General features: G+C 54.8%; 1 protein-coding gene across 3 annotated transcripts in view; it reads left to right on the forward strand.

Annotated features, from left to right (window-relative positions):
• The first annotated feature begins 6,735 nt into the window (after positions 1 to 6,735).
• Positions 6,736 to 26,400, forward strand: part of RBPMS2 (RNA binding protein, mRNA processing factor 2) — a 30,539-nt gene continuing 10,874 nt past the window's right edge. For 2 of the 3 annotated variants that reach the window (XR_012463480.1, XM_074155687.1), the window contains exons 1-6: positions 6,752 to 7,115; positions 20,913 to 20,990; positions 21,657 to 21,695; positions 22,270 to 22,332; positions 23,954 to 24,104; positions 24,259 to 24,407. Coding sequence is in view for 2 of the 3 variants with exons in the window: in XM_074155687.1 (XP_074011788.1) it covers positions 7,056 to 7,115; positions 20,913 to 20,990; positions 21,657 to 21,695; positions 22,270 to 22,332; positions 23,954 to 24,104; positions 24,259 to 24,407 (540 nt within the window). In the remaining variant the exon portion in view is untranslated. Of the gene's footprint in view, positions 7,116 to 20,912; positions 20,991 to 21,656; positions 21,696 to 22,269; positions 22,333 to 23,953; positions 24,105 to 24,258; positions 24,408 to 26,400 lie in introns of all 3 variants that reach the window. The other variant, XM_074155686.1, reaches the window with a different exon arrangement.

Raw genomic sequence — 26,400 nt, forward strand, 5'->3', positions numbered from 1 at the left:
TGGCCATCAGCAGGTCTACACTGCTTGCTTGGAAATCAGGGTTTTTCCACATCCCATGGTTAGTGTCCTCTTTTCAGCCAGTGCCGCAAATCCCAGTCCAGAATAATTAACCAGAAAGACTAGGGGCATGAGACGAGCAGCTGGGATGGAGGAGAGCAGCATCTCCGGGGCAGGATGGAGGACAGCAGCAGAGCAGTGCTAGCTGGCGTGGTCCAGGGAGACGTGGGGCCTCCTGGGCAAGGACAGGAGGAGTTTGGAGTTGTTGGCTCCAGTGGTGAGCAGAGGAAATCCTCCCTTCATCCTACCTCAAACACATTGGAAGTGGCACAGGAGCATCCTCTGCCCTGGCAAAAGCGCCAAGGCTCAGCTGTTGTCCGAGATAAGGAGTGAGAAACAGCAGAACAACCCAGTTCCTCATCTGAAGTGTGGCACAGCCTGCGATGGACTTGGGGGTAGCAGGGACCTAAGGTACCCCCAAATGACAAGCCCCATGATCCCCGAAATGAAATTCCTTGCCTCCCTAAAGATGGATGGTCCTGGGATCACAAAATGAATGGGCAGCAGATACAGGAATCAGGAGAGAGACATCCTTCCATTATTACCCATAACCAGCATCCAGGCAGCTGGACCCTGCTCCTGGCTGCCCTGTCTCTGGCAACGGTGACCTGCTTGTTCGAGGGCGAGAAAGAGCCCTTGGAAAACGTTAAGCTGAGAAAGAGAGTGTCAAAACACTAGATTGTCTACAGGTGGTGGTTGGTTCAAGTCCCACCTTGATTTCTCAGCTGATTACAACCTGTTTCTACCTCAAGTCCTTAAGTAGCCCCCTCCCCCAGGTGTGCTTGATGGCTGTGAGCACCTCACAGCTTTTACTGCCTTTCCTTGGTGGGACACTGAGGTTCCCATCGTTTACAGGCAGGGCAGTGTGGTTAAAGCTGCTTGCTTGGGACATTGTGGGGGACATGCTGCCCATCCCCACGCGTGAAGAAGTGTGGAGGAGACCTGAAAGTGGCTCTGGAGAAGAAGATGCTGTTTTCCAGCTGGCAGTGACCTGGTGGGGGCTGGTGGCCTGGAGGCCTCCCCAGTGAGCTGCTTTCTGAGACCTGCCGTGTGCTGTGGCAGCGCAGTTGAGTTCAGGTGGGCATTGCTGTGAGTTTCCCCATGCCTGCTGCCTGCAAGCTAAGAAGGTTTCAACACCCCAAGTGAAGTGTGTGTTCAAATGACCACACAGTCTTGGGCATAAGAGTAACTTTTTATTCTCACTTAGGTGTTTTTTATCAGTGTAGGTTTGGCTTCACCGCCAGCTGGCCCACCCTGAACAGGAACCGCTGTGGGAGAGGTTGGTGGGTGCAGGCTGGATGGTCACAGCATTGCCCCTGCTCTTCTAACCAGTGCATCTCTGTGGCATGGCAAGGACGGGACCTGTGATGCAGACCTTGGCCAGGCTGCAGAGGTAGCTGCTGTTTGGTGGTAGATGCCTCAGGGTGAAAAGTGTTGGTGTAAAAATACAGGGCTGTAAAGTTTAGATGAGCATGGCCCAAGCAAGAGTGTCACCCTGGTCCTGCACTGCTTCAGATGATGTGGTCTCAGATCACACAGTTAAAGCTGGGCCTCTCCACGTGGAAGTGGAGAAGCACCCATAGAAAAAATCCTCAGCCAAAACCACAGCAGGGACATCACAAATTTCTGGTAGACTTGCTCGCCTGCACAAGCTGGTAGCACTGACTGCTTCATTTGTCCCACCTCTTGTCCATCCTTGTAAGCTCCTGGGGACAAGAAACATCTCCTCCTTGTGCAGTTGGTTGGACCATCAAGGGTTCTGTGTGCTGAAGCACATGCTGTGTTGCTGCAATGCTCTGGGAGGGGATGGGATTCATAGATTCATAGATTGGTCCAGGCTGGAAGGGACCTCTAAAAGTCATCTAGTCCGACCTCCCCGCAGTCAGCAGGGACACCCCCAACTAGACCAGGTTGCCCAGGGCCTCGTCGAGCTTCACCTTGAATATCTCAAGGGAAGGGGCCTCAATCACCTCCCTGGGCAACCTGTTCCAGTGTTCCACCACCCTCATGGTAAAGAATTTTTTCCTAATATCCAATCTAAATCTCCCCTTCTCCAGCTTAAAACCATTGCCCCTCGTCCTGTTGCTGCAGGCCTTTGTAAACAGACCCTCCCCAGCCTTCCTGTAGGCCCCCCTCAGGTACTGGAAGGCCGCTATGAGGTCTCCCCGGAGCCTCCTTTTCTCCAAGCTGAACAATCCCAGCTCCCTCAGTCTGTCCTCATAGGAGAGGTGCTCCAACCCCCTGATCATTTTGGTGGCCCTCCTCTGGACCCGCTCCATCAGGTCCATGTCCTTTCTATATCGAGGGCTCCAGACCTGCACACAGTACTCCAGGTGAGGTCTCACCAGAGCAGAGTAAAGTGGCAGAATCACCTCTCTGGATCTGCTGGCAACACTTCTTTTGATGCAGCCCAGGATGTGATTGGCCTTTTGGGCTGCAAGAGCACACTGCCTGCTCATGTCCAGCTTCTCGTCCATCAGCACCCCCAAGTCCCTTTCCTCAGGGCTGCTTTCTAATACCTCATCCCCCAGTCTGTATTTATACTGAGGATTGTTTCTTCCCAGGTGCAGAATCCTGCACTTGCTTTTGTTGAACCTCATGAGGTTCAACTGGGCCCACCTCTCCAGCCTGTCCAGGTCCCTCTGAATGACATCCCGTCCCTCCGGTGTATTGACAACACTACACAGCTTGGTGTCATCTGCAAACTTGCTGATGGTGCTCTCAATCCCTCTGTCTATGTCTTTGATAAAAATGTTAAACAGTACTGGACCCAGGACGGACCCTTGAGGGACACCACTAGTCACTGCTCTCCATCTGGACTTAAAGCCATTGAGTACCACCCTCTGGGTGCGACCATTCAGCCAATTCCTTGTCCACCGAACCGTCCACCCATCAAATCCGTATCCCTCCAATTTGGCAAGCAGGATGTTGTGAGGAACTGTGTCAAAGGCCTTACAGAAGTCCAGATAGATCACATCCATAGGTCGCCCCTTGTCTACTGACCTAGTCACTTCATCACAGAAGGCCACTAGGTTAGTCAGGCAGGACTTGCCCCTAGTAAAGCCATGTTGGCTGTCCTGAATCATCCCCCTGTCCTCCATGTGCCCAAGCATGGCATCCAGAAGGATCTGTTCCATGATCTTCCCAGGCACAGAGGTGAGGCTGACAGGTCGGTAGTTCCCAGGGTCCTCCTTTCTTCCCTTTTTAAAAATGGGTGTGATGTTTCCTTTCTTCCAGTCTGCAGGGACTTCAACTGACTGCCATGACTTTTCGAATATCATGGAAAGTGGCTTTGCAACTTCATCAGCCAGTTCCTTCAGGACTCTGGGATGGATTTCATCAGGTCCCATGGACTTGTATGTCTTTAGATTCCTTAGGTGATCACGTACCATGCCTTCAGTTATAGTGGGATGGACTTTGTCACCTGGATCCTCAACTTGTGGGCCATCAACACAAGAGCTAGGAGGAGAGGGGTTGCCAGTGAAGACTGAGGCAAAAAAATTATTGAGAACTTCCACCTTCTCTTCCTCCGTTGATACAAGTTCCCCATTGCTGCTCTTTAGGGGGGGTACATTTTCTTTAACCTTCCTTTTCTGGTTAATGTACCTGTAGAAGCCTTTCTTGTTTTTCTTTATGTCCCTTGCCAAGTCCAATTCTATCTGTGCCTTGGCCTCCCTGACCTCATCCCTACACAGCTGGGCAACATCCCTATACTCTTCCCAGGTTGCCTGTTCCTTCTTCCATTTCCTGTGTAGCCTCATCTTACCCCTTAGTTTGACCAGCAGGTCCCGGCTCAACCATGGTGGTTTCTTGCCTTCCTTACCCAATTTCCTACATGTTGGGATTGAGATCTTTTGTGCTCTATGGAGAGCCTGAGAGGGATGCCTGGGTGGGATGTTTTTGGAGACATCAAAGGGACTTAGGAGCCACAAGACGCTGGGATGTAGGGAGCTGCCACCATGTACAGCTCTGAGGGGTGGGTGTGCAAGCAGGATGCTTCTCTCTTGCCCGACACTAGACTTGCCAACAGAAGGAACCACAGGTGAAAAGCCATCAGTCTGGCAGCGACGTGGTGGACCTGCCGTCATTGTTGCCCCAGCGTGATGGATGCAGCAGATCTTCTGCTTGCGGGGGGTGTTTGTCCCGCTGTGGAAGAGGCGGCGTTCCCTCTGCGTGTGTGCATGGCGCAGCTTCCATGGGGCTCTGACAAAAACCCGCTGCCGCTTCTGACTCTTACCCCTTTGTGTCTTCCTCTGCTTGCCACAGGCTCCGCAGACCCAAAATCTGTAGAAAATAAAAAAAACCCCAACCTCTAATACCAAGAAAGCTCCATGAGGTTATGCAGTTTTTTGCTTAATTATCACAGGAAGCAAATATTCCTGGTCTTCGTCAGGGCAGGCTTGCTCCTAGTCTTTTTGGCACAGCAGGCAACATTATTTTTGGGAGTTATTCCCGTGCAGCCTTATGTTGGGGGGGGAAGTTATGGTGAAGCGCAGCATCACCGAAGACCGGAGAAAGCCCTTGTTCTGCTGAGGATCTGGCCATGCCGAGCACCGTGGGTGGACTGGGGTCTCTCGCCATGGTTTGGCAGGGCTGGGTGCATCCTTTGTGTGAAAGGTCTCCAAAAAAACACCCTGGAGGACAACATTGTAAATAAGCAAATGTTTTTTTTTTTAATTAAAAAGTAAAGGTTTTTCCCCCTGCCTCCTGCAGGACCTGGTAGGGATCAGGCTCTCTAGCTTAGTGGCTTGTTACGCAGCCTCACAAAAAGAAATAGTTGCTTTGCTGCTGTCTGTGTGAGAACTCAAGACGCAAACCCACTGCACCGCATGCAAACAGCTGCTGCTGCTAAAAGCCCTAACCTAGAAAGCGAGGAAATGCAAAGCCGATGCTCCCGGGAGGATGCGCACGTTTCCTCCCCTCCAACACACCTCCTGTGATGGAACCACGCAGCCTGGCAGGCATTTCCTTGACTATGGGAACCCCCTCGGTGATGGTGAAGCACCCAAAGCTCCTTGGGTTGTGGTGGAAGAGGGCTGTGCACAGGGATGGCTGGATTTAGGGTTAAATCTTCATGGGGAGCCTCTGCATAACCAGGTGGCAAAGCCAGTCAGGGGCTGGGGCTCCAACAGGGCAGTGAACCCAGGTGTCGGTGGAGAAATCAGCTGAGATTGCCGCCAGCCAGGCTCACACCTCTTCACAACAGGAACATGAGCAAAATGTTATCCCTGAGCTGCTGCTGGGAGCAAATGGTGGCCCCGAGCCAGTCGTGGACTCAGTTTGATTTTGAAGCGATGTTCAACACGGCTGGGACAGCATGGGCCATGGGTGCATTAGAGCATCAACCAGGGCTAAACCTGGCGAGCCAAGGACTGGGAGCACGTGTTGCTTCTGCAGCCTGGGGAGTTGGGGGGGATGTGGGACCACCGGGGCAGGGTAGGGCTGATGTTTCCCCTCGCTTTCCCCCAGCCTCGGAGCTGAGGAAGCAGCGAGAGCTGGGTACAAGCAACACTGGTTACACTGATGTGGCTCAGATCCCCTGAACATCTCCCTCTAGGAGGATTGACCTTGAACCTTTGGGGTTTTACACTTTTACCTCCCAGAGGGACGATGCTGTGGGATGCAGCTTGCAGGGATGAGCCGCGTTCCCCGTTTTCTGCTCCCATTTTGCATCCCCATCTGCGGGCTGCCCTTTTGCATGAAGGTCTGGAAAAAGGCGAGACCCTCTTCATCCTCTCCAGCTGCCATAGCAGAGATGGGAGCGAGTCAGGCTGGTGCCTGGGCATGGTGGGGATATCTGTGTAGGCTGGCATCAGGGAGGTGGGAACCCTGCCAGAGCCTGGCTCCAACCCTGGCCAACCTGCCTGCTTCATTAGGAGGAGGTTAATTAGGCACTGGAGCAGGCAGGTAGAAGGGCAAGAAGATGGACGTGCCTCAACCCTGTTCCTGCTCCCAGGCCTGAGAGCAGGGCTGTGGTCCTGGCACCCACCGGCTGCCTGAGGGGGACACGGGGGGGCTCCAGCAGGAGGAATCAGGCTACTGTCCCCAGGGAATGGGGGGGCTGCTGTTGTGGGGGATTTGGGGTGGATCTCCTGGGGTCTCAGGGCCACTCTCCTGAGGTCTCTGGGCCACTGTCCCGGGCTTGTAGGGCCACTGTCCTGGGGGATGTGGGCCTGCTGTCCCATGGTCACAGGGCCACTGTCCTGGGGATATGGGGCCACTGCCCCAGGCTCGAAGGGCCACTGTCCTGGGGGATGTGGGGCCGCTGTCCCTGGGTTACAGGACCCATGTCCTGCTGTTCCTGGGGCTGGGGGTTTTCATCACGGGGGTTACGGAGCTGCCGTCTCAGGGCTGTGGGGCTACAGTCCCGGGGCGCTCGGACCCCCGCGGGGTTCAGCCACAGCCCCCCCCGCCCCGGGGATGCCCGGGAAGGAGCAGCCCGGCCCCGCCGCGGGCGGAGAAGCCGGCGGGCCCTTTAAGAAAGTCGAAGCCCGAAAGTTCATCAAAGTTGAGAAAGTTTTTCGTGGAAAAGGGGGGGGGGAGGAAAAATAATTAAAATAACTCAAGCTCAACAACAAAAAAAAAAAAGCCCCGCACCCCCCCGGGGGGGGGCGGGCCGGGCCGGGATTGGCGCGGGCGGGCCGGGGGCGGCCCCGGGCGGGCGGGGCGGGGGCGGGCGGGTCCCGGCCCCGCTGCTCGGTGCGCGGCGGCGGCGGCACCGGGAGCGGGGGCTGGGGCGCGTCGGCCCCGCAGCTGCGGCTCGTTGAGTTCCGCTCGGCCCGGCCCGGCCCGGCCCGGCCCTGCCCTTAACGGCGGCACGGTCCCGGGACGCCGCATGTGAGCCGGGAGGGCAGCGCTGCCCCGCACCGCCCCCGCGCACCGGCACCGCACCGGCACCCCCGGCCCGGCCCTGCGGAGCTCCGGAGCAGCCGGCACCACTCACCTATCCGTCTGCTCACCACTCACTCATCCGTCCTCCCCTACCCCGGCACCCCACCATGAGTAACCTCAACAAGGACACCGAGCACACCAACGGCGGCGGCAACGTCGAGGAGGAGGTGGGGGACACCAGGATGGGGAACTGGGGATGGGGCACGGCGGGGCTGGGGGACCGGCGTGTCGGGGGACCGCGACGGCGGCGGGGGACTGAGAATGGGGCATCGGGGGGACCGGGGATGGAGTACGGCGGCGGGGAACTGGCATCGGGGCGTCGGAGAGTGTGGCGCCGTGGTCGGGGAACTGAGGACACGGCGTCGGGGCTGGACCCTCGGGTCGTTGGGGGACTGGAGACGGGATGTCGGTTCCGCCCCGGGCTGGAGAGCTGGAGCAGGGAGGCGCTGGGGCTGGAGCACCCCGGGCAGGACGCTGGGAGCGGCTGTCGGGGCTGGAACCCTGCGGGTCCTCCCGGAGAAGGGGTAGGGGCTGGGTCGGGGCCGGGCAGGGTGAGCCCCTGCTGGGAGCCCCCTCTTTGGCCCCGTGTCCCTGTAGCCCTGCGGGACAGGAGATGGGCAGGTCCCCGCTCCCTCCAGCCCAAGCAGTGCCCGAGGTCACGATGTCCTGTCCCTAAGCCCCTGCTCCTGCATCCAGGCACCGCTCTGCCCGTGTGAGCCGCTAGGGATGCGCTTGGACCACAGTGGTGGAGACCTTGCCCTGCTTCTCATGTGCTGGGAGCCCGGTTGGGGCTGGAGGGCTGTGAGCTGCCATCCCAGCAGCCCCCTTCCCTTGGATGGCCGTTGCAAGCCAGACCCTGGATGCTGCTGGACCCTGTGCTGGGTGGGCTTGCAAGGGTCGCTTGTCCATAGCCGTTTGCCAAAGCCAACCAAACAGCCCTGTGTGTTTGCCATCGGAGCCACTGGCTGGGTGCTAGCATTGCTGCTAGCACAGTGCTTCTCTCATTGTGCCCCTTGAGCAGGTGTTGGCGCAGGGGGTCACCAGCCATCCCTCCCATCTTGGAGCCGGTTCTGGAAAACAGCTGGCCTTGGTAGCGTTTTGCTGCAGTCCTCCACGCTTGGCCCTGGGGACCGGGGAGATGCTCTGCCCCCTCCCCTCGCTCTCCTCCAGCGCGCCGTGCGCTCGCGCTGCCGCAACATGGCGCCTGGCTTGTTCCGCCACCCACCAGGGCCGGGCAGTCCCCATGCACCAGCTGGCTTGGGGACATTGCGCCCACTGGTCTCCAACCCCAGTGTGGGGACCTGGGTAACGGGGTGGAATGGATTGGCAGGTGGTGGCTGTAGTGTTTCTCTCCCCTGCACAGAGAGGTGATGCGATGCGACACGGCTGTGATGCTCCTGTTGACGCATCCCAGCCTTGCTGGGTGGCACTGGTATGGGTTGGTAGGGAGACAGAGCACTTGGGGCCCTGTGCCACCTCCCTGGTGTGGGGAGGGTTGGTACCAGGGGGTTTGCAGGCTGTGCACGCGTGCGCACAAGACTCAATGCGGCTCTTTGAACCAATTATTCACTGGCCTGCAAAGCTCAGCGAGGGTGATGCCGCTTGGTGCATCTCAGCGGCGTTGCTCTGGCTGGGCTGGCTCCTCATGGGTGGTGGCCAGGCGAGCTCTTGGTGCTGGGAATGAGCCAGCCTGTTCCCCGCTGCTGGGGGGTGGGTTGGCAAAGTGGAAGCCTGGAAATCCTATTCCTTTGGGGAAACTGGTACTCCCTGGAGTGATTCTTGGTGACTGGAAAACCAAGTTAAAGATTGCATCCCTGGGGAATGGGGCCAGGGTTGAACAGGAGCAGCCCCTGCTCTCCACTGTGCCACCTCTGGGTGTGTGTGGGGAGGGGGACAGCCCAGTCCATCCTGCTAGATGATCTGCAGCCTCACCGGATGCATTTGTCACTCGGCACCCAGGGGTGCAGCAAAGGACCAACCACCCAGGAGGTGGCTGAGGATGTTTGGGAGGTGGTGTGCGGGGACTGGTGGTGGGATGTCCCCTTCTTGGATGGGGTTGCTGTTGGAAAGCCTTCTCTGCACCCAGATCCATCACAAATAATGCTGTGGGTGATGCTGTGGGTGACGAGCTGCAGGTTGGGCGCCGTGGTGGCCACTCTGAGCCTGTGGGAGCCCTCCGAATGCTTGTTTTTCCTGTGTCCTCCTGGCTGACTAGGAGCCGCTCCTCGCTGCAGAAGAAGCTAATGGTAGCACAAGGAGTGACTTTGTGTTCAGGGTCCCGGCACATTCTGGGGAGTTTAATTCCGCATCCCACCCAAATTCTTCCCGAAAGCTCCCCTCAATACAGAGTGATAAATACGTTTAGTGCAAAGTTGGATCCCTTGGTCCCAGCGTGTGCAGGAGGGTGTGCTGGAATATCTTCCCACACTGTGTGGATCCTGGTGCTGCGGACACTCCTCCATGTCCCCCCCTTCCCTGTGAGCCTCCTTCACCGCCTCCCCCAGTGCTGGTAGGAGGGCGCCTGTGCCCCAGATACAGCGGGGTGAAGCTCCCAAATTCAGCCTTTCCCTTTTATCTTATCTGCGAGCCCCTGGATCTCGCAGCCCCTTCCTGCCCAGTGACATGGGGAGGACAGGAATGCCTCTCGAGGTCGTTAGCGGGAATGTTAAACAAACAGGGCCGAATGTCAGTCCCTGCTGTTCCTCACCAGACACCTCCCCAAACTCCATCCCTCCCCTCCTGCTGCTATCGGCTGCTTGGTTTTCCAGGCAGCCGTGGATCTGCGTGACAGTGTCTGTCCTGACGCCCCCAGGGGTAGGTGCTGCCCACCCCTGGGCGGGCAGAGCCCCTCTCTGACAGCCGCAGGAGCTTGCTGGCTTGGCATGGACACTGCCTGTTGTGTTTGTGGATGTACTGCAACAAGGATGCCGTGTGTCCACCCTACTGTGTTGGGTGTGCCATGCGGAAGTGCTGCTTCTTCTCTGGGAGTTCATCCTTACTCTCTTTGGAGGTTGCTGGGAAGTTGTAGGTAGCTGGGGGAATCTGGCTGTCCACGTCCAAAGCGGATGGCTGAAGTCTGTGGTTGTCCCATGTTGTCCTCTTGGGCACCTTCCCTCTGAATGACAGAGTGGCCAGCCTCAAAGGCCTGCTTGCAGCTCTGTGGGTGGTGGCTGCCGCTCTTGCAGTAGCGCTTGGACATTGTGGGCTGCTGAACACGGAAAGCATTGAACCTGAGGTTGTGCTGGGTGGGCAGAGCCCAAATGAGGACCAGGACAATTGACCTGCCTGTGCTCTGCTGGGAGAGGATCATCTTTCCTGTTGGTCAGTGGTAAGACTGTGGTGTCAGCCACCAGTTAGAAAATGCCCTGTTGGGGGGCAGAAGGCTCTTGGCTCCCAGGCACCCTCCCAGGTAGCCAGTTCTTCATCCCTGGCCTTTCTTAGCTGTGGCATGCCGGGGCTGCCAGAACCACCCGGGAATGCCATTGGTGAGCAGCCTGTGTTACGTGCTGGATGTCTGTAGGACTTCATGGACCGGTGCCAGGCATCTCTTGATTTCTGTAATCTCTGCTTGAGTGGACCTAGATACCTCTTGCATGCATGGATTTTAGCGCTCTGACTTGAAACAAATAAGGTTAATATAACTTCTGAAGTCAAATGACTCTGATGCTGCTCTTTGCTATAAAGAACTTGAGGGTGTAGCAGTTATGGCCACCACTTGCTAATCTTGAACTTGGTCTGGCTGAACCAGGATGCAGCTTCAGAGCTGTTTTCATGCATCATAGAAGTCCCCTCAGTGTTAGATGCAGCTTTCTGTTAGTGACAGATTATTGGCTGAGCAAGTAGCCTGAAGTTACCATGTCCACAGAGGTTCTGGGAACTGGTGTGTTCCCAGACCTCCTCTTGGTCTATCAGTGAGTTGCTCTTACTCTGGGAGGGATGTGGGAATCTCCCCGTTTATCTCCTCGTGTCCTGGTGACTGTAAATACCCTGTAAAGGAGCTTCCTTTCTTAATCTTTCAAATCTGAATTTTAGACAGGAGTTTGAGTTGTTTTGAGCATCAATATCCCACCTAGTCTCCATGAGGGAGTAACTGTTCTTCTTCCTGCTACCTGACTGTGTAGCTGGTCTAGTAAACATGACCCACCTTCAGAAATGAGTCTTCCTCCTTGGCTGATCTGAGGAGTTGCTGAGCAGAGCTTTCCCTGCCTGGCCCCCAAATGAAGGGGTTTCTGGTGGTGCCTGCAGAAGTTACGAAGGGCCAAACCCAAAGGCTATCTTGCTAGCAAGGGACTCTAGTTTCCCCTCATCAAGATGGGCAAAGAAGGAAGGATGCCCTTGGAGATGTCTGGAAGGTAGTTTAGAGTGGTTCGGGCTTTGCTGTTCTTTTTTACACCTCTGGTAGAGGAACTGTCACTGTATGAAGTCAAATGTGACTCTTGCTGGAACTGATATGGATGGCTTTGGAGCCAAAAGATCCTTTGAGCTTGCTGGTCTTGGCCTTGCCAAGTCATGAAGACTGAGCTGCTTGGATCACAGAGCAATGCTTCTGCCTGACCTGGCCCTCCAGGTGCCTCAAGTAAAGGCTTCGGGCTTGAAGCCTCACCAGGGCGAGGTGGTCAGCACCTCCTCTCAAGGAGTACCAGGCACTAGCTGAGACCCAGTAGCCTTCACGAATCTGGAGGCGAGTGGTCTCAAAAGCGTGTTCCCAGGGATGCCTGTACATCATAGGCTACGCCTGGAGCAGGAAAGTATCTTCTGCAGCAACAGCCACCATTATGTGAGGATGATGGCAGAGGCTGTAAGTGGAGAGAATTCATTTAACATTCATGTTAAAAGACCATGTGCATCGTGGGATGGCTGAAACAGAATTCCTCCTGATGCCGAGTGCTGGGCAGTTGGACCTGGTGAGGGAGCAGGGCAGTAGGACACAGCCACAGCACTGGAGCTGCTGAACCTGTTCACCCTGAGGTGCATCAGGGTAGCTGAGATCCTGAGCCAGCCCCATGCATCTGTGGGGAGGGACCCTGGGGTGGGCAGTGGTACCAGTGCTGTGAGGGGATGTGTGTCAGGTGACCCTGCCCTTGACATGGCACAAGTGGATGCTGCAGGCTTGGCAAGGACACTGACCATTGCACTACAGGGTCATGGCGTGGTTGAGAGGCTGCGTGTCCCAAGACCTGCTATCCCCCCTTGGTTCAGCCCCACCAGAGAGGGGTGTTGTGTTTTGATGCTTTGGATGATGGCTGGATGGCAGGCAAGTGTGGAGCTAGAGGTTTACATGAGGTCTGGGCTCCGCTTGGTGTGTCTGGGGTGGTGAGGCTTTCCTTGGCCCCAGGGCTCTCCACTGGTTCTTGCTTGGAGATGGGAACAGGGGTGGTGCTGAGGTGCTGCTCTGTCCATCTGTCTAGTGAAGATCATCTCCTACACCTGGCCCTGTGAACAGGGACAAGATGTTGATGTCTGTGTGCCCTATGGGAAGGAACAGTCTCAAGCCCGACTGGCCAAATGTTGTCTCTATTGTAGGGCACGGTGGCAGGACATAGATATGAGGTCATGCCTACAGCCTTGCCTTGATGTGCCCAGTGGCTGCTGGAGTGGCTTTCTCTAGATGAGTCACATGGGACCACATGTGCTGGCCTTGCACACCCTTTCTGGATCTCCCTGATCATGGAGTCCAAGCTTACCTGGCTGCAGGCTGTGGTTGCTGGAAACCCAAGGACCCAGTAGGGCAGTCTTACCCATGTGGAGGATCTCCAGCCCTGCTGCATAGCTCGGAAGAGCCTATGGAAATGTTGCACCTCCTACTTTGGGGTGGTATATTCCCTGCTGCACTGCTAAGGACATGGTGGTGGGCTCTTGCATTAGTGTGGGGTCAGGTCTTGGTACGTGGCTGTGTCAGAAGCTGCTGGCCTGGGGATGTGTGGCCTTCCCTTCTGCTTCCAAGGGCAGGACGCCAGTGTCTGTCTGAAAGGGTGACTCTCCTGGGTCACTTATAGCAGTGGCTGGATGTGTGGAGAAAGCTATAGACTTGGAGAGAACACCCAGCTCCTCTGGGAGGCCCTGGAGGAGGGGAGGAGGCTTCACCTCTGGGGTCTCCTTGGCCACAGTAGGATGCCACTGGGGAGCTGGCTGGGACATGACCTGTTTCTAAGATTGGCGTTAAAGCTTGGACTGTGTGCCATATCCATCCTTGCTGTCTGCTCTGCCTGGCTCCCCAGGCTCTGCTGGGCTGATGGGCTGGCTTCTGCCTTGTCCTCCACACTGTACAGGCTGGGTGCCCGCTTGGGGTCTTGTGGGGAGAGTGCCCTGTGGTGCAGAGGAAGATCAGGGCATGATGCTGGCTGGGATTGGCTTTTCTGATCCATTTTTGGGTAGCCCAGCCCCTCCCCACTACCTAGTGGCCCTGTTTGGCCAAGAGCTGGACTGACGCAATGGTGATTCAGCCCTGTGGGTGGTTGGCATCCTACTGGTGTCCCCAAAGGTCTCCCGGTGGTTGGGGTGACACTCCAATAAGCATTTGGGTTTTGTGAAAGGCTTGCTGTTGGGCTGTGGAGATGCCAGATGTGCTCCATGGGGCTGTGGCATGCCCAGTAGTACACTGCCCCAAATCAGGTTGATTTGAGGAGAGGTTCATGTGCTTCTGTGGATGTGGACTGGCTCTGTGGGCAGAGGAAGTGTAGGGCTGAAAAGCGCCTGGGAATCGCCTTGTTGGCAGGGTGAAGCAGAGACACATGTACTTGCTTAAGGACCTGAGATGGAAACATACCTCATGAGGGTCCTGCATCCAAACCAATGTCTTGCTGCCAGTCTCTGTCCTGAGCAGAACTTGTCTCATCTTTTCCTGCTTTGAGTGACGCAGGACTAATTTATCTTCTAATGCTGGGGAAAGCTGCAGTTTTTGAAGACTCTAATGTCTGCGCTTGTGAAAATATTTACTTTACAGCCAGCTCTGGCATGTGGGATTCAAGGTCTCAGTGTTTTCAAGCCTTGCCAGGTGCAGGGACAAGGAGGAGCGAGACCTGGGCACTTGACCCAAGCTGCCAACAGGGTTATTTCATACAGTGAACGTCACATTCAATACAAATTAGTAAGTTTGTTGAGGAGTTCTCTCTCTCTCTCTCTCTCTCTGCTCATTGATGGCTGCCACCCTGAGAACTTGCCCTGGTGCTGGAGCCCTGAGCCCTTCCCTTCCTCCCGAAGCCGCAGCTGTCCCCTGCTGCGAGTGCACAGCTTCCTGCTGATGGAATGGGCTGAGTATAATCCTTATATACATATATATTTTATTGGTATCAGGATCAATATTGGTTCTTTAGTGTTATTAATGTTAATTATCTAGTCTTATTCTATTAAATATGTTTGTATCTCAACCTTTGGGTTTCTTTGTTTTTTCCCAATTCCCCTTCTGAGGTAGGGAGAGGTCATCAGGTGATAGAATAATTGTCTAAATGACAATAAATTGTTGTGGGTTCCCTAAACCATAACACGCCTCCATGTCTCCTGCCAGGGGAACGGATGCGTGGGTGCACCCAGGAGGAGCTGGTCTGCAGGAGGTTTCCCTGCTGTGAGCTGTCCCCATGGGTGAAGTCCTTTCACCATCAGCTGGAGTCATGATGTCTGTAGGTCCCCAACCATCAGAGGGTGGCAGATGTGCTGCTGGGTCCCTGGAGCCCAGGGCTTAGTGCAGTGGGCTGGGTAGTGTAAGCATGGATGTGAACATCCTTTAGCACGTTGCCTGTGGTACTTGTGCATGTCTCCTCTAGCTTAGGAGACCTCTTGGCAAGATGGAGGGCTGTGGTGGCATCCTGAGGATGCTCAACCAGTGTCTCTTTGAGCTGGGGATCTGCACCGTTGAGACAATTCTCTTAGGAGTTGTGGGGATGGGCTCCCCAAATGTTTCAGCAGCTTTGAACCCCTGCTGTGGCCCATGTGTGTTGTTGTCCCCCCTGCCCGCAGGTGCTATCCTTTCCATGAGATCCTGCAGAGATGCAGGGGATGGGACTTGACAGTGGGGAGCAGGAGGGAGTCTCCATGGCAAAGCCACACCAGCAGCGCTTCCTCTGCTGGACTATTCTTGGATTCTGCATCGTTGTGCCTGGACTTATCGGCTCCTATGTGCTTCCTGCTGCCTTGGGCAGGGGCTGGTGCCTCTCCTTGCTTCCTCCTCGCTCCAGCACCTTCCTGCCCTGACCGCAGGGTGGCTGAGCCCCATTGGCATCCCCCTGCCTGACACGGGGGGGAGAGCAGTGCTGGGGAGGGGCTGACCCAGCTATAAGTGGTGTCGTGTGAAATGCCCCAGCCTGGGGGACAAAATGCTTGGGGTCACTTGTGGTCAGCCTATCTTCCTCCCCTCTGGGCAAGCAGGATGTTGGTCCTTGGGTGCCTTTCGTGCAAGAGGTTGACTTTGGAGAGAAATGCCTGAAGCCCTCCCTTGCTTCAAGTGCTGGGGGAGGTTCAAGGCCCTCTTTCCCCTCTTTGGGTGGGGGAACATGTTCCTGGTGTGAGGGGGATGCCCTGTGGCTGCTTGGGGCTTCCTGGATGGAGCAGCTCCTGGTCTGATCCTGCCCTGGGGCTCGCTGCTGCCCTGCCTGCCTGCCCCGGGAGCTGCTCAAGGGCATCGGAGCTCTGCCAGCGCTGGAGTTGCCAGCAGGCAGCCAACTCTTGCAGCTTCTCCTCCTGTTGGGGGGAAACTGAGGCACGGAGCAGCAAAGGAGCCTGTTGGCAAGCCCTTCCCCTTGGGAGGCATGTTCTATGACGTTGAGGCTGCCCCGCTTTCCTGCTGAGCAGTCCCCAGCACAGACCAGACACCTCTCTCCCCGAGTTTTCCCCTCCTACGTGTTTCCTGGGAGTTTGAGGAGCAAAACTGTGCAGAGCTGTGTCCACCCGGCGCAGTGACAGGATCTCTGCAGCCCCACGTCCCACATGGGGCAGTGAGACGAGGGTGCTGTCATGTTTTTAAGCCCCATGACTAGACTCCCCAGTGTTTCGCTCCCAGCAACCCTGTTTTGCAAGCTCGCCTCCCTGCCTTCCACTGCCGTGCCTTATAAGTCCCGGCTCTTGGGGCAGCCAGCAGCCTTGCTGCATTCCAGCAGCCTTGCGTCAAGTGGCCCTGGCCGCATCGCAGTAGCTGGGGCTGGGCTCTGTATTCCCCCCTGTGGGTCTGACACTGGCCCTGGGTGCCTGAGGGGCACCCACTGGGATCCTCTCCCATGGGAAGAGCTGGAGCCCATGTGCCCGGGCTGCTGGGACCTCAGGGTGGCTGCTTGGAGTGGGGACCACCTTTGGGATTTAGTGGCAGAGGTTGTCCCTGTCCTCAGCAGGATGGCACAGTGGTGGCATTCTGCTGGTGGCAGAGGAAGAAGGCTTAGTGGATGTATTGGTGTGAACGAGTGGGAGATGGCTTGTCTCCAGGAAAAAATGGCATGTAGCTGGGGGTGGCTTCCTGGAGAGAGGGGATGTCTGGTGACACGGTGTGAATGCGGCACCAGAGCGTGTTCTTGCTGTAGGTGTCCTCGGGTGTCTCCTAACCGCTGGTGGTAAAGGCTTGTGTGCTCCAGGTGCTGGGAGCATGGCCTCAGGACCTGGCCAGTTTTGGGGGGCTGGGGTGGCCATGGCTGTACTAAAGCAGGGCTGTGGGTAATGCAGCTCTTCTGGGACAATTAGAAGCAGTCCCTTAACAAAAGGCTAGCACTGGAGGCCTACCAGAGCAGCCTTTCTGGAGATGGGTACTTGGTGCCTTTGCATCCAACTTTTCTGACATAACTTGACCCTTGCTGGGCTGCGGGTCAGTCTTAGGCTCCACTTGGGACTCCCTTTCAAGAGCTCTTATTTAAAAGCAGACATGGTCAGGAGATGGGGATGTTGTAAGACCCAAGGTAACCCCCTGGCAGTGCTGGAGCTGTGGTAGGAAGAGGCAGGTGTTGCTGCTTGGCTTCTTTAAAGCCTTGGTGCGAAGTACCTGGCTGTACTCACACTAGGTGTGTGTCTCTTCTGGGAGACACAGCAGCGTAAGGACTGCTTTAGAGCCTCCCCAGACTTGAGCACTAAATGGGTTTGTCCTTGTCCTTCCCTCCCTCCTGTGTGGGAAGCTATGCTGGGATCCTCCCTCTTGAAGAGATGGCCTAGATGGTCTTGTCCCTCCTGGAACAAATCCTGTTTTCCATGGCACTCTGCCATCTCTGCCGGGTGTTTGGACTGGGGACATCCCCAGAGGCAGCAGGGACAGAGAAGGGAAAGCGTTTTCTGCAGGGCCTCCAGCAGCATGACCCTGCTGGGCTGTCCTAGGTGAGAGCTGCTCCCTGTCCTGCTTCTCTCCATGTGGCTAGTTCAGATCACCCTTGGGCGAGATGAGGGTGCTCTCGCCTGGCATCTCATTAGTGGCTGGTAGCAGAGTCTAAGAGTGAGCACAAGAACAAGATATTCCTGGAGATCTCCTTCAACTCTGTCTCCTCTAAGCTCCTGCTGAACATGCAGTGTGGCCCAGGCATTCCTGATCTAGCCCTGGATGGAGATATATGTATTTTCTTGTTTGTCCTGTGGCTTTTCCAGCTGCTCTGGGGGGAGGCTGAATATCTACACAGATCTGGTGGCAGGAAGTTTAAGCAGAGCAAATATATTTAAGCAGAAGCCTACTCTGTCTTGGCATGTTGAGTGCAAGGGCTGGAAACCTGGATTCATCAGCCCTGAGTTGTCCTAGGGGTCTCTCAAAGGCTGCAGGACTTGTGCTGCACAGGGGTGACTGGAGAGTCCCAGTTTAGTTAATCCACTGGAAGATGCTTGTCCAGACCCTGTTACTCTCGTCTACAGCTCCCTCTTTTTGGGAGCAGGGGGTGGAGGCTGGACCAGGACTGCCCACAGTGCATAGGATGCTCAGGCTGGCAACTTGCCTCCTGCTTTTCTCCTGTGGGATCTCCTTTGCTTTCCAGTTGCTGCTGACCCCACGTTTACACCTGGTCTCAGCAGTGATCTCCCCGTGGCTTACCTCGCTCTGTCCCTCGACTGTACCACCCAGGTCTCTCACCAGCCTCACCCTCCATTCCCAAAACAGCTTGGTTTCACCTTCCCTTTACCCTTTTCTACATCACTCATGGCTGTGCTAATTGCAGAGATCTCAGAAAGCCAACCACTTGGTCTCATCGCTTCTAACAGGCTCTTCTGAGCAGGGACCTTCCTTAGTCTGTCTTGAGACCCTTGGGGAAACCTTAGAATCTTAGAATCATCTAGCTTGGAAGATAATCTTTAAGATAATCTAGTCCAACCATCAACCTAATACTGACAAAACCACCCATGTCTGGAGATGTTAGCTGGTGGCATTTGGGATTGCCCAGGCTTTCTTTGGGGTGATGCCAGCCCTTGGTGGTTGCTGTGGGTTGCTTCGGAACCTCTCTCCAATGCCACATGACAGACTGGACCTGGAGGCTAAGGGAAGATTTTTGGCCCATGAGAGAAGGACTTTTGCTCCTGTCCTTGGCAGCAACTTATGGGGCTGGCATTAGGAGCTTTTTACCTCTGATAAAGCGCTTTCCTAGGCACCTGTGTTGCTCTGTTCAGGCTGTTGTAAGGGCTCTGAGTAGCTGACTTCCCCTTCCCTGAGCAACTGTGCGTCTTCCATTCTGTCATGCCTGTCGCATGGACTTACCAAGCAACACATCACGGGACCATTTAGAGACCCAACAGGGATGCAGATTTCTATCTGCTTGGAAGAAACATCCATTCTGGGGTCTGAGCACACTCAGATCCTGAAATATTGAAAAGGGACAGTGCTTTCACATGGCTAAGGCACATGTGTGCCACCAGGCTCTGCACAGTCCTCCTGTGCAAGAGATTGCCGTGTGTCTTCTGGGAACGCACTGCATGTAGCTCACGCTGAAGCACAGGCGCCAAAGTCTCCGAGGCAGCCGGCAAGCTGAGAGACAATGCCATTGCCTGTTCTTCTGGGCATGAGGTGGCCCTGGAGTGATGCATCAAATAGGGGCGAGGCTGGGTGTGGAGACTGTAGGCATGGAAAGTGTTTCTGGATGCTCCAGATTTCCCTGTCTAAGGAAGCAGGATGCTGAGGAGAAGCTGGGGGGATGTGGTAGGGCCATCCATACTGAGGGATCAGGAAGGGGATGGGAACGATGCCAGAGTTGGAGGGAAAGACACTCGGTGGTTGCATTCTGCAGCAGTCTTGAGAGATGCCAGGCTGGAGAAGGGCTTTGCATGCCGATATGGAGGGTGGTAGCAGCCCACTGGTGTCTTCACCGGGTCATGGCAGCCCTTAGCCTCAGCATGCATGGAGAGCAAGAGGGGCAGAGGACCTCAAGACTTTCATGATCACTGTCCGTCCTGAAGGGCTTAAGCTGCCCCTGAGTTGATGTAAAGGGTATCTCTCTGCCCTGGCAGGACTGTCTTGGGTATGGGAGCTTAAGAAGGTGTGTGTTTTCTCCTGGGAGAAACTTCCCTTCCCTGCTTGGAGGACTCTGAATCCTGTTGCCCCCAAAGAGGTGCAGAGGCTCTGCTGCATACTCCTGTGTCTGATGTCTCCAGCCCAGGAGCAGGGCAACCGTGTGCTGCTCGCTTTGGTGGCAAAAGAGGTTTAACAAGGTAGAATGTTGGGAGTTCTGGGGAAGGAGAAAGGGCTGAGCAAAAACTGAAATGTGGGAGTGGAGTGCTTCTGTCCTGCAAGGTTAATGTGGTCACTCCAGACTGGGAGCAGGCCAGGAGATGGGCTCTGGCTTAGAAAGTCTGGTCCTGCTGCATGTTTTGCAGCTCAAAAGTGTCTGTTAGGTGCTATTCTGAGCATTTGGGCATCAGTGCTGTCCCATGACCTTCTCGTGGCTTCTTTGGGACTGGGTCAGTGGGTGACGTCCCCATGCAATGGAAAGCAAGGAACACAGAGCTCATTCCCATAGTCTTCTGTCTTCCCTCACCTGTCAGTGCTGGCTGAGCTGTGCTTGTGGTCTCCTGGTCTTTGTTAATGATCACTAGTATCTTGGTGACCTCTGTTGTGCATAACTTCCCTTTCCAGCTCTGTGCTATTTACAAGAAGTCCTGGCAGCTTCATCATGCTGCTTCCTATGGAAACAGGCTGCTGGCCAATATTTCCCAGTGTAGGGAGAAGGTGGCCATGATGGTCTGACTGTTGAGCAGAGTTGTCCCAGGCCATGAGCCTTCAGCACTGTTTCTTCTTCTTGGCTATTGTACTATTGTGAACTATTGTAGATAATTTCAACAGACTATTCAAGTCTTCCTCTGGTACTCTGTTCTTACTTACACGTGCTGAGTGCATTTGGACTTGGTATGTGGACTTGGTGCAGCAGAGCTGGCTTTTGGGCACAATAGAACAATCACTGTAAGAGCTCATATGGGAGCAACTTCTGAACGGTCTGATGCGTGTTGGTGAAGGAGCTGGGATGAACTCAAAAATCATCCTTCCAATGAAGTTCTGGGGCTCTTGCAGAAGTCAAAAGATGAGTATAGCAGTGAGGTATTTTTCAAAATTGAGGGCTGTTTTTGAATCAGCAACTGAAGTGCCAGGATGGGCTAAAGAAAGGGGATCTGGTGTATGCTGTCTAGAAATAGCTAGAGAGAGACAGCTGGGGTTTGTACTGGTCTCTTCTGGACCTTTGATATGGCTCAAACTCTGCGTTAGTGCTGTCGGCAGTATATGGTCCTCTAGCAGTCTTTCCAAGTTTGAGTCACCAAGGTCCAAGCTGTGGGGCCTGGTGTCCATGCCCCAATCAACAAAGACTATTCTGCTAGAGACTGGATTTTTGTAAAGGTCTAAATCCTCTGTAGCAGGGAGGAAAGGACTGGGTGTATGTTATCCTGGACAATGCTCTAATGTAGGGAAGGGTTAGTGCCTGCAGGGCCACCTTTAGTGCGAGGTGTCCTGCTTACTGCACTTAGCTTCTGAGCTGTGCTTTGTACTCCTGCTTTGGTACTAAGCATCTCCCTTCAGTAGACCTCGTTGACTTCTCTCCTAGGTACGGACGCTGTTTGTCAGTGGCCTTCCTGTGGACATCAAGCCCAGAGAGCTCTACCTACTCTTCCGACCATTCAAGGTAAGAAGGCTTCAGATATGGTCTTTGGTAGGAAAGATGCTGTCTTGTGGCCAACCTTGCAGCAAAGATCTCTGTCAGAGGGGAGCAAGGATGAAGTGGGAAGGTAGGCCTTCTGTGAAAGCTTGAGGAACCTGGTATGAAACCAGAATGGTATCCCATGGCTCAGCTGGGTAACTCCTGGAGCCTGTTGAAATCGTGCTGTCTCCAAGCTTGATGAAGGCTGCTGGGTCAGCCCTGCAGCCCAGCTGGACCAGCCCTTCCTCGAGGATGTATCCTGATCTCCTAACTGTCTGTCCTTCACTAGGGCACCACATGAGCTGTCCTTAGGCAAACAAGGGAACCCCACTTCCCCCTCTTCCAGCACAGGGTGCTCTACGCTCTCCAGGCACTAGCCAGGGAGGGTGCTCATCTTAGTAGCTTGATGAAAAGCTAGAAAATGGGATTTCTTCCCAAAGGGCTAGCTGAGATACCTGCTCTGCCCTTAGACTAATCTCAGTCTTCTCTTTTGGTGGGAAAGAAGAGCCATGTTAATGTAGCTACTGCTGGAAACCTTGCCTTGTGAAGGGTTTGGTGCTGCAGTAACTCTTGGAGGTGTCATGTCATGTCTTGGTTGTAGCTTGCCTCCTTTGGGGATCTGATGCTAACTTGCTTTCTTCCCTTCTCCAGGGTTATGAAGGGTCACTGATCAAGCTAACTTCAAAGCAGGTACCTCCTTCTTCCAGTGCTTGGGTATTTTTTGTTTTTGCTAGGAAACCAGACGTGATGGGAGGGAAGGGGAGAGGGGACAGACACCATTTCACTGTGTAAAGCATTGTCTGTATTCAGCACCATGTATACAGCTGGGTTCTGCTCACACTCACCATCCTGGTGGCCCCAAGCTCTCAGCATGTGCCAAATGGCTCCATATCTTCTATTGCTGCCCAGACCATGTGGGCTGGGGAGACCTGGTGCTTCAGCCTCAAACACTGTGCTGCTAGAAACCTTCCCCAGACCCATCCTAATCTAGGCAGTGGTTCCCCTTGTGGGCTCCCCCCTCTTGCTGGGGGCTACTAGAGTGAGCAGTGCCCACACATGTAAGAACACCAAAGCTTTTTGGTGTGGTGGGAGCAGACGTGGATCATCATCTTGGGATGATGACTTCAAGCTCTGCTTGAAGGCCCTTTGCAGCTTTAGGTGGTCTCTTCTGTTTGCAGTAAACTCTCTGGGGCAGAGAGGGTGACAGGGCAGTCTGAGGAGCTGGAAGAGGCTTCCAAACTGAAATCAGCATTATTTCTTTTAGCCAGTTGGTTTTGTGACCTTTGACAGCCGGGCTGGTGCTGAAGCAGCGAAGAACGCCTTGAATGTGAGTACCCGGTGTACCGGCAGGGCTGGGGTCCATAGGCCCTGCTGTAGCTCAGCGTGGAGCTGTGGGCTAGAGTGATTCTGAGCTTGTCCATATCATAGGAAGGGTGAGGGTGTCTCAGCTGTGCCCTTGAGCATGGTAGCTAAATGGTCCTGCAGCCTCCCACCAGGCAAGCAGAAGAGCTGTTTACGGCTGCCACCAGTCTGAACAAACGGATGCAAAAAGGTGTAGTTTCTGACTACTGGAAGACTGCTCCAGGGCCTCTGAGGGTGTGGGGAAATATCAGCTACTTCTTTTCTGGAGTTGGCATGCACCCCTTTACTCAGCAGTTGGCTTCTGATGATGGGATCCAGGCTGTGAATCCTGCATCTTATCCATTACGTGCTCCCCTCTGTATGAGTAAGAGTTGGGGACTAAGAGGACTCCCTTGTTCATTACCGATGTGTGTTGAGGTGTGTCCAGAACTGCTCTTCAAGGAGCTTTTTCTCCTGACGTCTGCACTGAGTGCTGAGGTGGGGGCTTGTCCTAGCCTGACTGCTTGATGTGACCTTAGCTTGAAGTATCTGAAGCAGGCAGGTCTCCTCTGGAGAACCAGCCCTCAGCAAACAGATGAGAAGGGAGGTATTTGGGGGCATAAGTGGTTCCGAGGTGCATACAGGCATAGGGTGATATCCAGTTGGCACCCTGTGCCAACTTATGCCTTTAATGAGGCACGTGGAGCTCACCTTGTGTTTAGCTTCAGCATTCTGAGGCTCTAGGTTGAGCTTACCAGGGTATATGGGTAGTGAAGCAGGCTCATTGCAGATATGATCTATCATGTGGCTGTCGGTCTTGCTTGGTGCTAGTCGCCTTGTTAAAGCCTTGCTTTACCAAATGCCCTGGTGGAAAGTGTGTGGCAGTTCAGCAGAGCAGGTCCTTGTCCTGGAGAGTAGGAGGTAGAAGGTACTTCCTTCAGAAAGGAAGGAAACCAACCTTCCTGTGCTGAGGTTTCCATGGGAGGACATGAGGCAAGGCCAAAGCTGTCTGGTACAGGCTCTTCAGCACATTTGTAGCACTTCCAAACTGCTGCAGCTCAAGAAAAACACATGCAGATGGTCAACATGACAGGCACAGCTCAAAACTGTCTTTGTCCCATGTGGTCCTGCAAAAGCTAGTGGGACCTAGGCAGCAAGACACGCTGATCTGGTTCTGCCCTGCTGCAGACCATGCCTTGGGCATTGGGGCAAGTGCTAGTGTCTCTGCCCAGGCTGGCAGTAGATGCAGCTCCAATATAGATTGGGTTATCCCAGTTCCAGCAGACAGATATTTTTTTTTTTTTTAATTTTTTTTTTTCCCTGACCAGTGTTGGTGGCCATCACTGCTGTGCTGGTTGGTGCACTGCACATAAGGAGCAAAGCTGTGTCCCTCATGTTGGAAGCAGTGGTCCTAGGCCAGCTAAATATAGAAATACAAGCATGTGGGAGCTTGAGGGATGCAATGAGGTGACAAAAATCCTGGGCTATGTGGCTGCAGCGTGATGGCCTTGGTTCCCTGGTTGGGCTTTGCTCCATGGAGAGACACAGCCTGTGCTTAGACTGGAAATCTCACCTCTGAGACACTCCTGTGCTTTCTTCTGTAACAGGGCATCCGCTTCGACCCAGAGAACCCCCAGACCTTGCGGTTAGAGTTTGCTAAAGCCAACACAAAGATGGCCAAGAGCAAGCTGATGGCCACGCCAAACCCCACCAATATCCACCCTGCCTTGGGCGCACACTTCATTGCACGGGACCCCTGTGAGTATGCTGGGAGGGACTTTGAGGTCATGGCTGGCCCAGCCTGGGAGATGCCCAAACCTGGGAATGCTGCCAGGGTGGAAAGGAAACCATGCCCGCAGGTTTGTTGGGGGCCAGCTACTGAGATGCTATCACCTTGCCCCCTCCTGTCTAGATGACCTGACTGGAGCAGCTCTTATTCCAGCGTCCCCAGAAGCATGGACTCCCTACCCGCTCTACACCACGGAGCTCACCCCTGCCATCCCCCATGCCGCCTTCACCTACCCAGCAGCTGCCGCTGCAGCTGCTGCTCTTCATGCTCAGGTGAGTCACTGCCTGTGTCCCTTGCCAGGAACCGGGCTCTCCCCTGCCCCTGGTGCTCGCTCCCATGGGTCTCTGCTTGGCTGGTTTGACCCTGGCCTCCGCACCTTGGCTCCTGGGCAAAGCCGCCTCCTGGCTGAAGTGCATGGGCCCCCCCCAGTCCCCAACAAGATGCAGAGGAGAGGTCTACATGGCTGGGTGATGATTTCTGACCCTGCAGGTCCAGCCCACATCTCTGCTAGAGGTGGGCAGATGGGGAAAGACAGGGCTCAGTTTCTGGCTGGCTTTGCTGGTCCCCCATGGCCAGAAAACTGTTGTGGGACTGCTGGGAGGAAACATTACGTGCCAGAAACTAAAATAGCTACACAATGTCCTCCTTGAAGGTGTAGCGAAGGCAAGAGGCTCGAGTCCCTGCTGGAGCCGAAGGGCTCAGCTGGAATCCCTTGGGCCAAGTGACTCAAAGGCTTTTGAAGCCAAAGGGGGATGTCCTACAGAAGATGAGCGATCAGAGCCTTGCCATAGTGAGGAGCTCTGACGGGACAGTGGCATTAGCTAGAGAGGATCACTCTGTATGGGCCTGTGGAAATGCCCTGTGCAACCACCTGGTGTCCCAGGGTGTGGAGCTGTAGGGATGCCTGTACTGGTCTGAAACTGGAATGCTTTAATGTAGTGAGGCCAACGCACCTGCTGAGCATGATGTGCCTGAAACCATGGAAATGCAAAGAGAAGACCAAAAGAGGGAGGTAGTGTCCTAATTCCAGGTTAAGGTGCTTGGTTTGGAGGGCTTGTACAGGAGAATGTGGAGTCCCTATCCCCACCCGGCTTGGTGTTACCAGCCAGCTGTGCTCTGCCTGCTTCCATCTCTGTTCCTATGGTAGTGCCATGGGGTAGTAGGGCAGTGGGGCTCTGGGCTTAGACCTCTGCTCTCTGCCCTGCCAAATGGGATATTTAGCTCCACTCTTCCCTATTTTAATTGAAAGGAAGAAGACTTGTGTCCCTTCACCTTGTCCACTTGCCCAATGGTCAGCTCAGTTGGCCCTTTGGCATCCTCTTGCTTCCTGCAAGCGCCTTGACTGTAAGTGTCCAGCTTCAACCCAAGCTTGTTTCCCAAACACAATATGGAGGCACTGGATGGATGCAAGCTCCTGGCCTATGTAGGCCTGTCTGTCCTGCCCCTCACACACTCGCAGGCCTCTGCTGCTTTTACCCTTCAGCTGGTGAGCTGGTGTTGGGCTGAAGCTCTTGCAGAGTAGGCAAGAAGTATGTAGGGCCCAGGGTAGGACTAGACACTGGCTTGACTTGATGCTGGTCTCCAGAGCCAGGCTGCTCTTTCAAGTAGGTCCCTCACTAGGAGGGTTATTCTTGCTGGTGTTCTCCAAAAGTTATTGATGATGTCCACAGTTACAGGAGCACTTGAGTGTGCCCTGCTCCTGGGCAGCCCAGGAGAGCAGATGTCTTCCCTGTCCTGCCATTTGTGCATAGGGTGGTGGAGTAAAGGGCTGTTGCTGGTTGAATTACCCCTGGCAGGGAGGATCAAGAAGAAACCTCTCTGGTCTGGCTGAGGTGGTTGAGGGAGGTGAAACCACTTCTGCACGTCCTTCAAGGATGATCACCAGTGACATGGGGACCCTGAGCGTAAGGGTTAGATACCAAAATTTTATGGTGCATGGTGGGGGAGAAACACTCTGCTCTCCTAAAGTGGAGGGTGTCAAGGAGTCCTTCAGCCAGATCTTTTCCCTCTGGGGTCTTAGTTCCTGCTCTCCAGTTGGCAAGCTATTTGTTCTAGGTAGACAGCTTAGCTTTCAAAGAGGTCTTCTGGTCTGAAGAATGACCCTGAGGCTCCAAGGAGCTCCCTGTATAGGTAGGACTCCCTGCCCAAGGAGCTCCATAAATGGTTATGTGCCTCTAAGTGTAGCCCCTCCAGACTGTGGCCATGGCTGGATCCAGCTCTCTTCAGAAGAAGAGCAGGAAGGCTGGCCAAGCAGTTACAGCTGCT

This window comes from Numenius arquata, chromosome 11 (assembly GCF_964106895.1).
Source record: "Numenius arquata chromosome 11, bNumArq3.hap1.1, whole genome shotgun sequence".
Lineage (NCBI taxonomy): Eukaryota > Metazoa > Chordata > Aves > Charadriiformes > Scolopacidae > Numenius > Numenius arquata.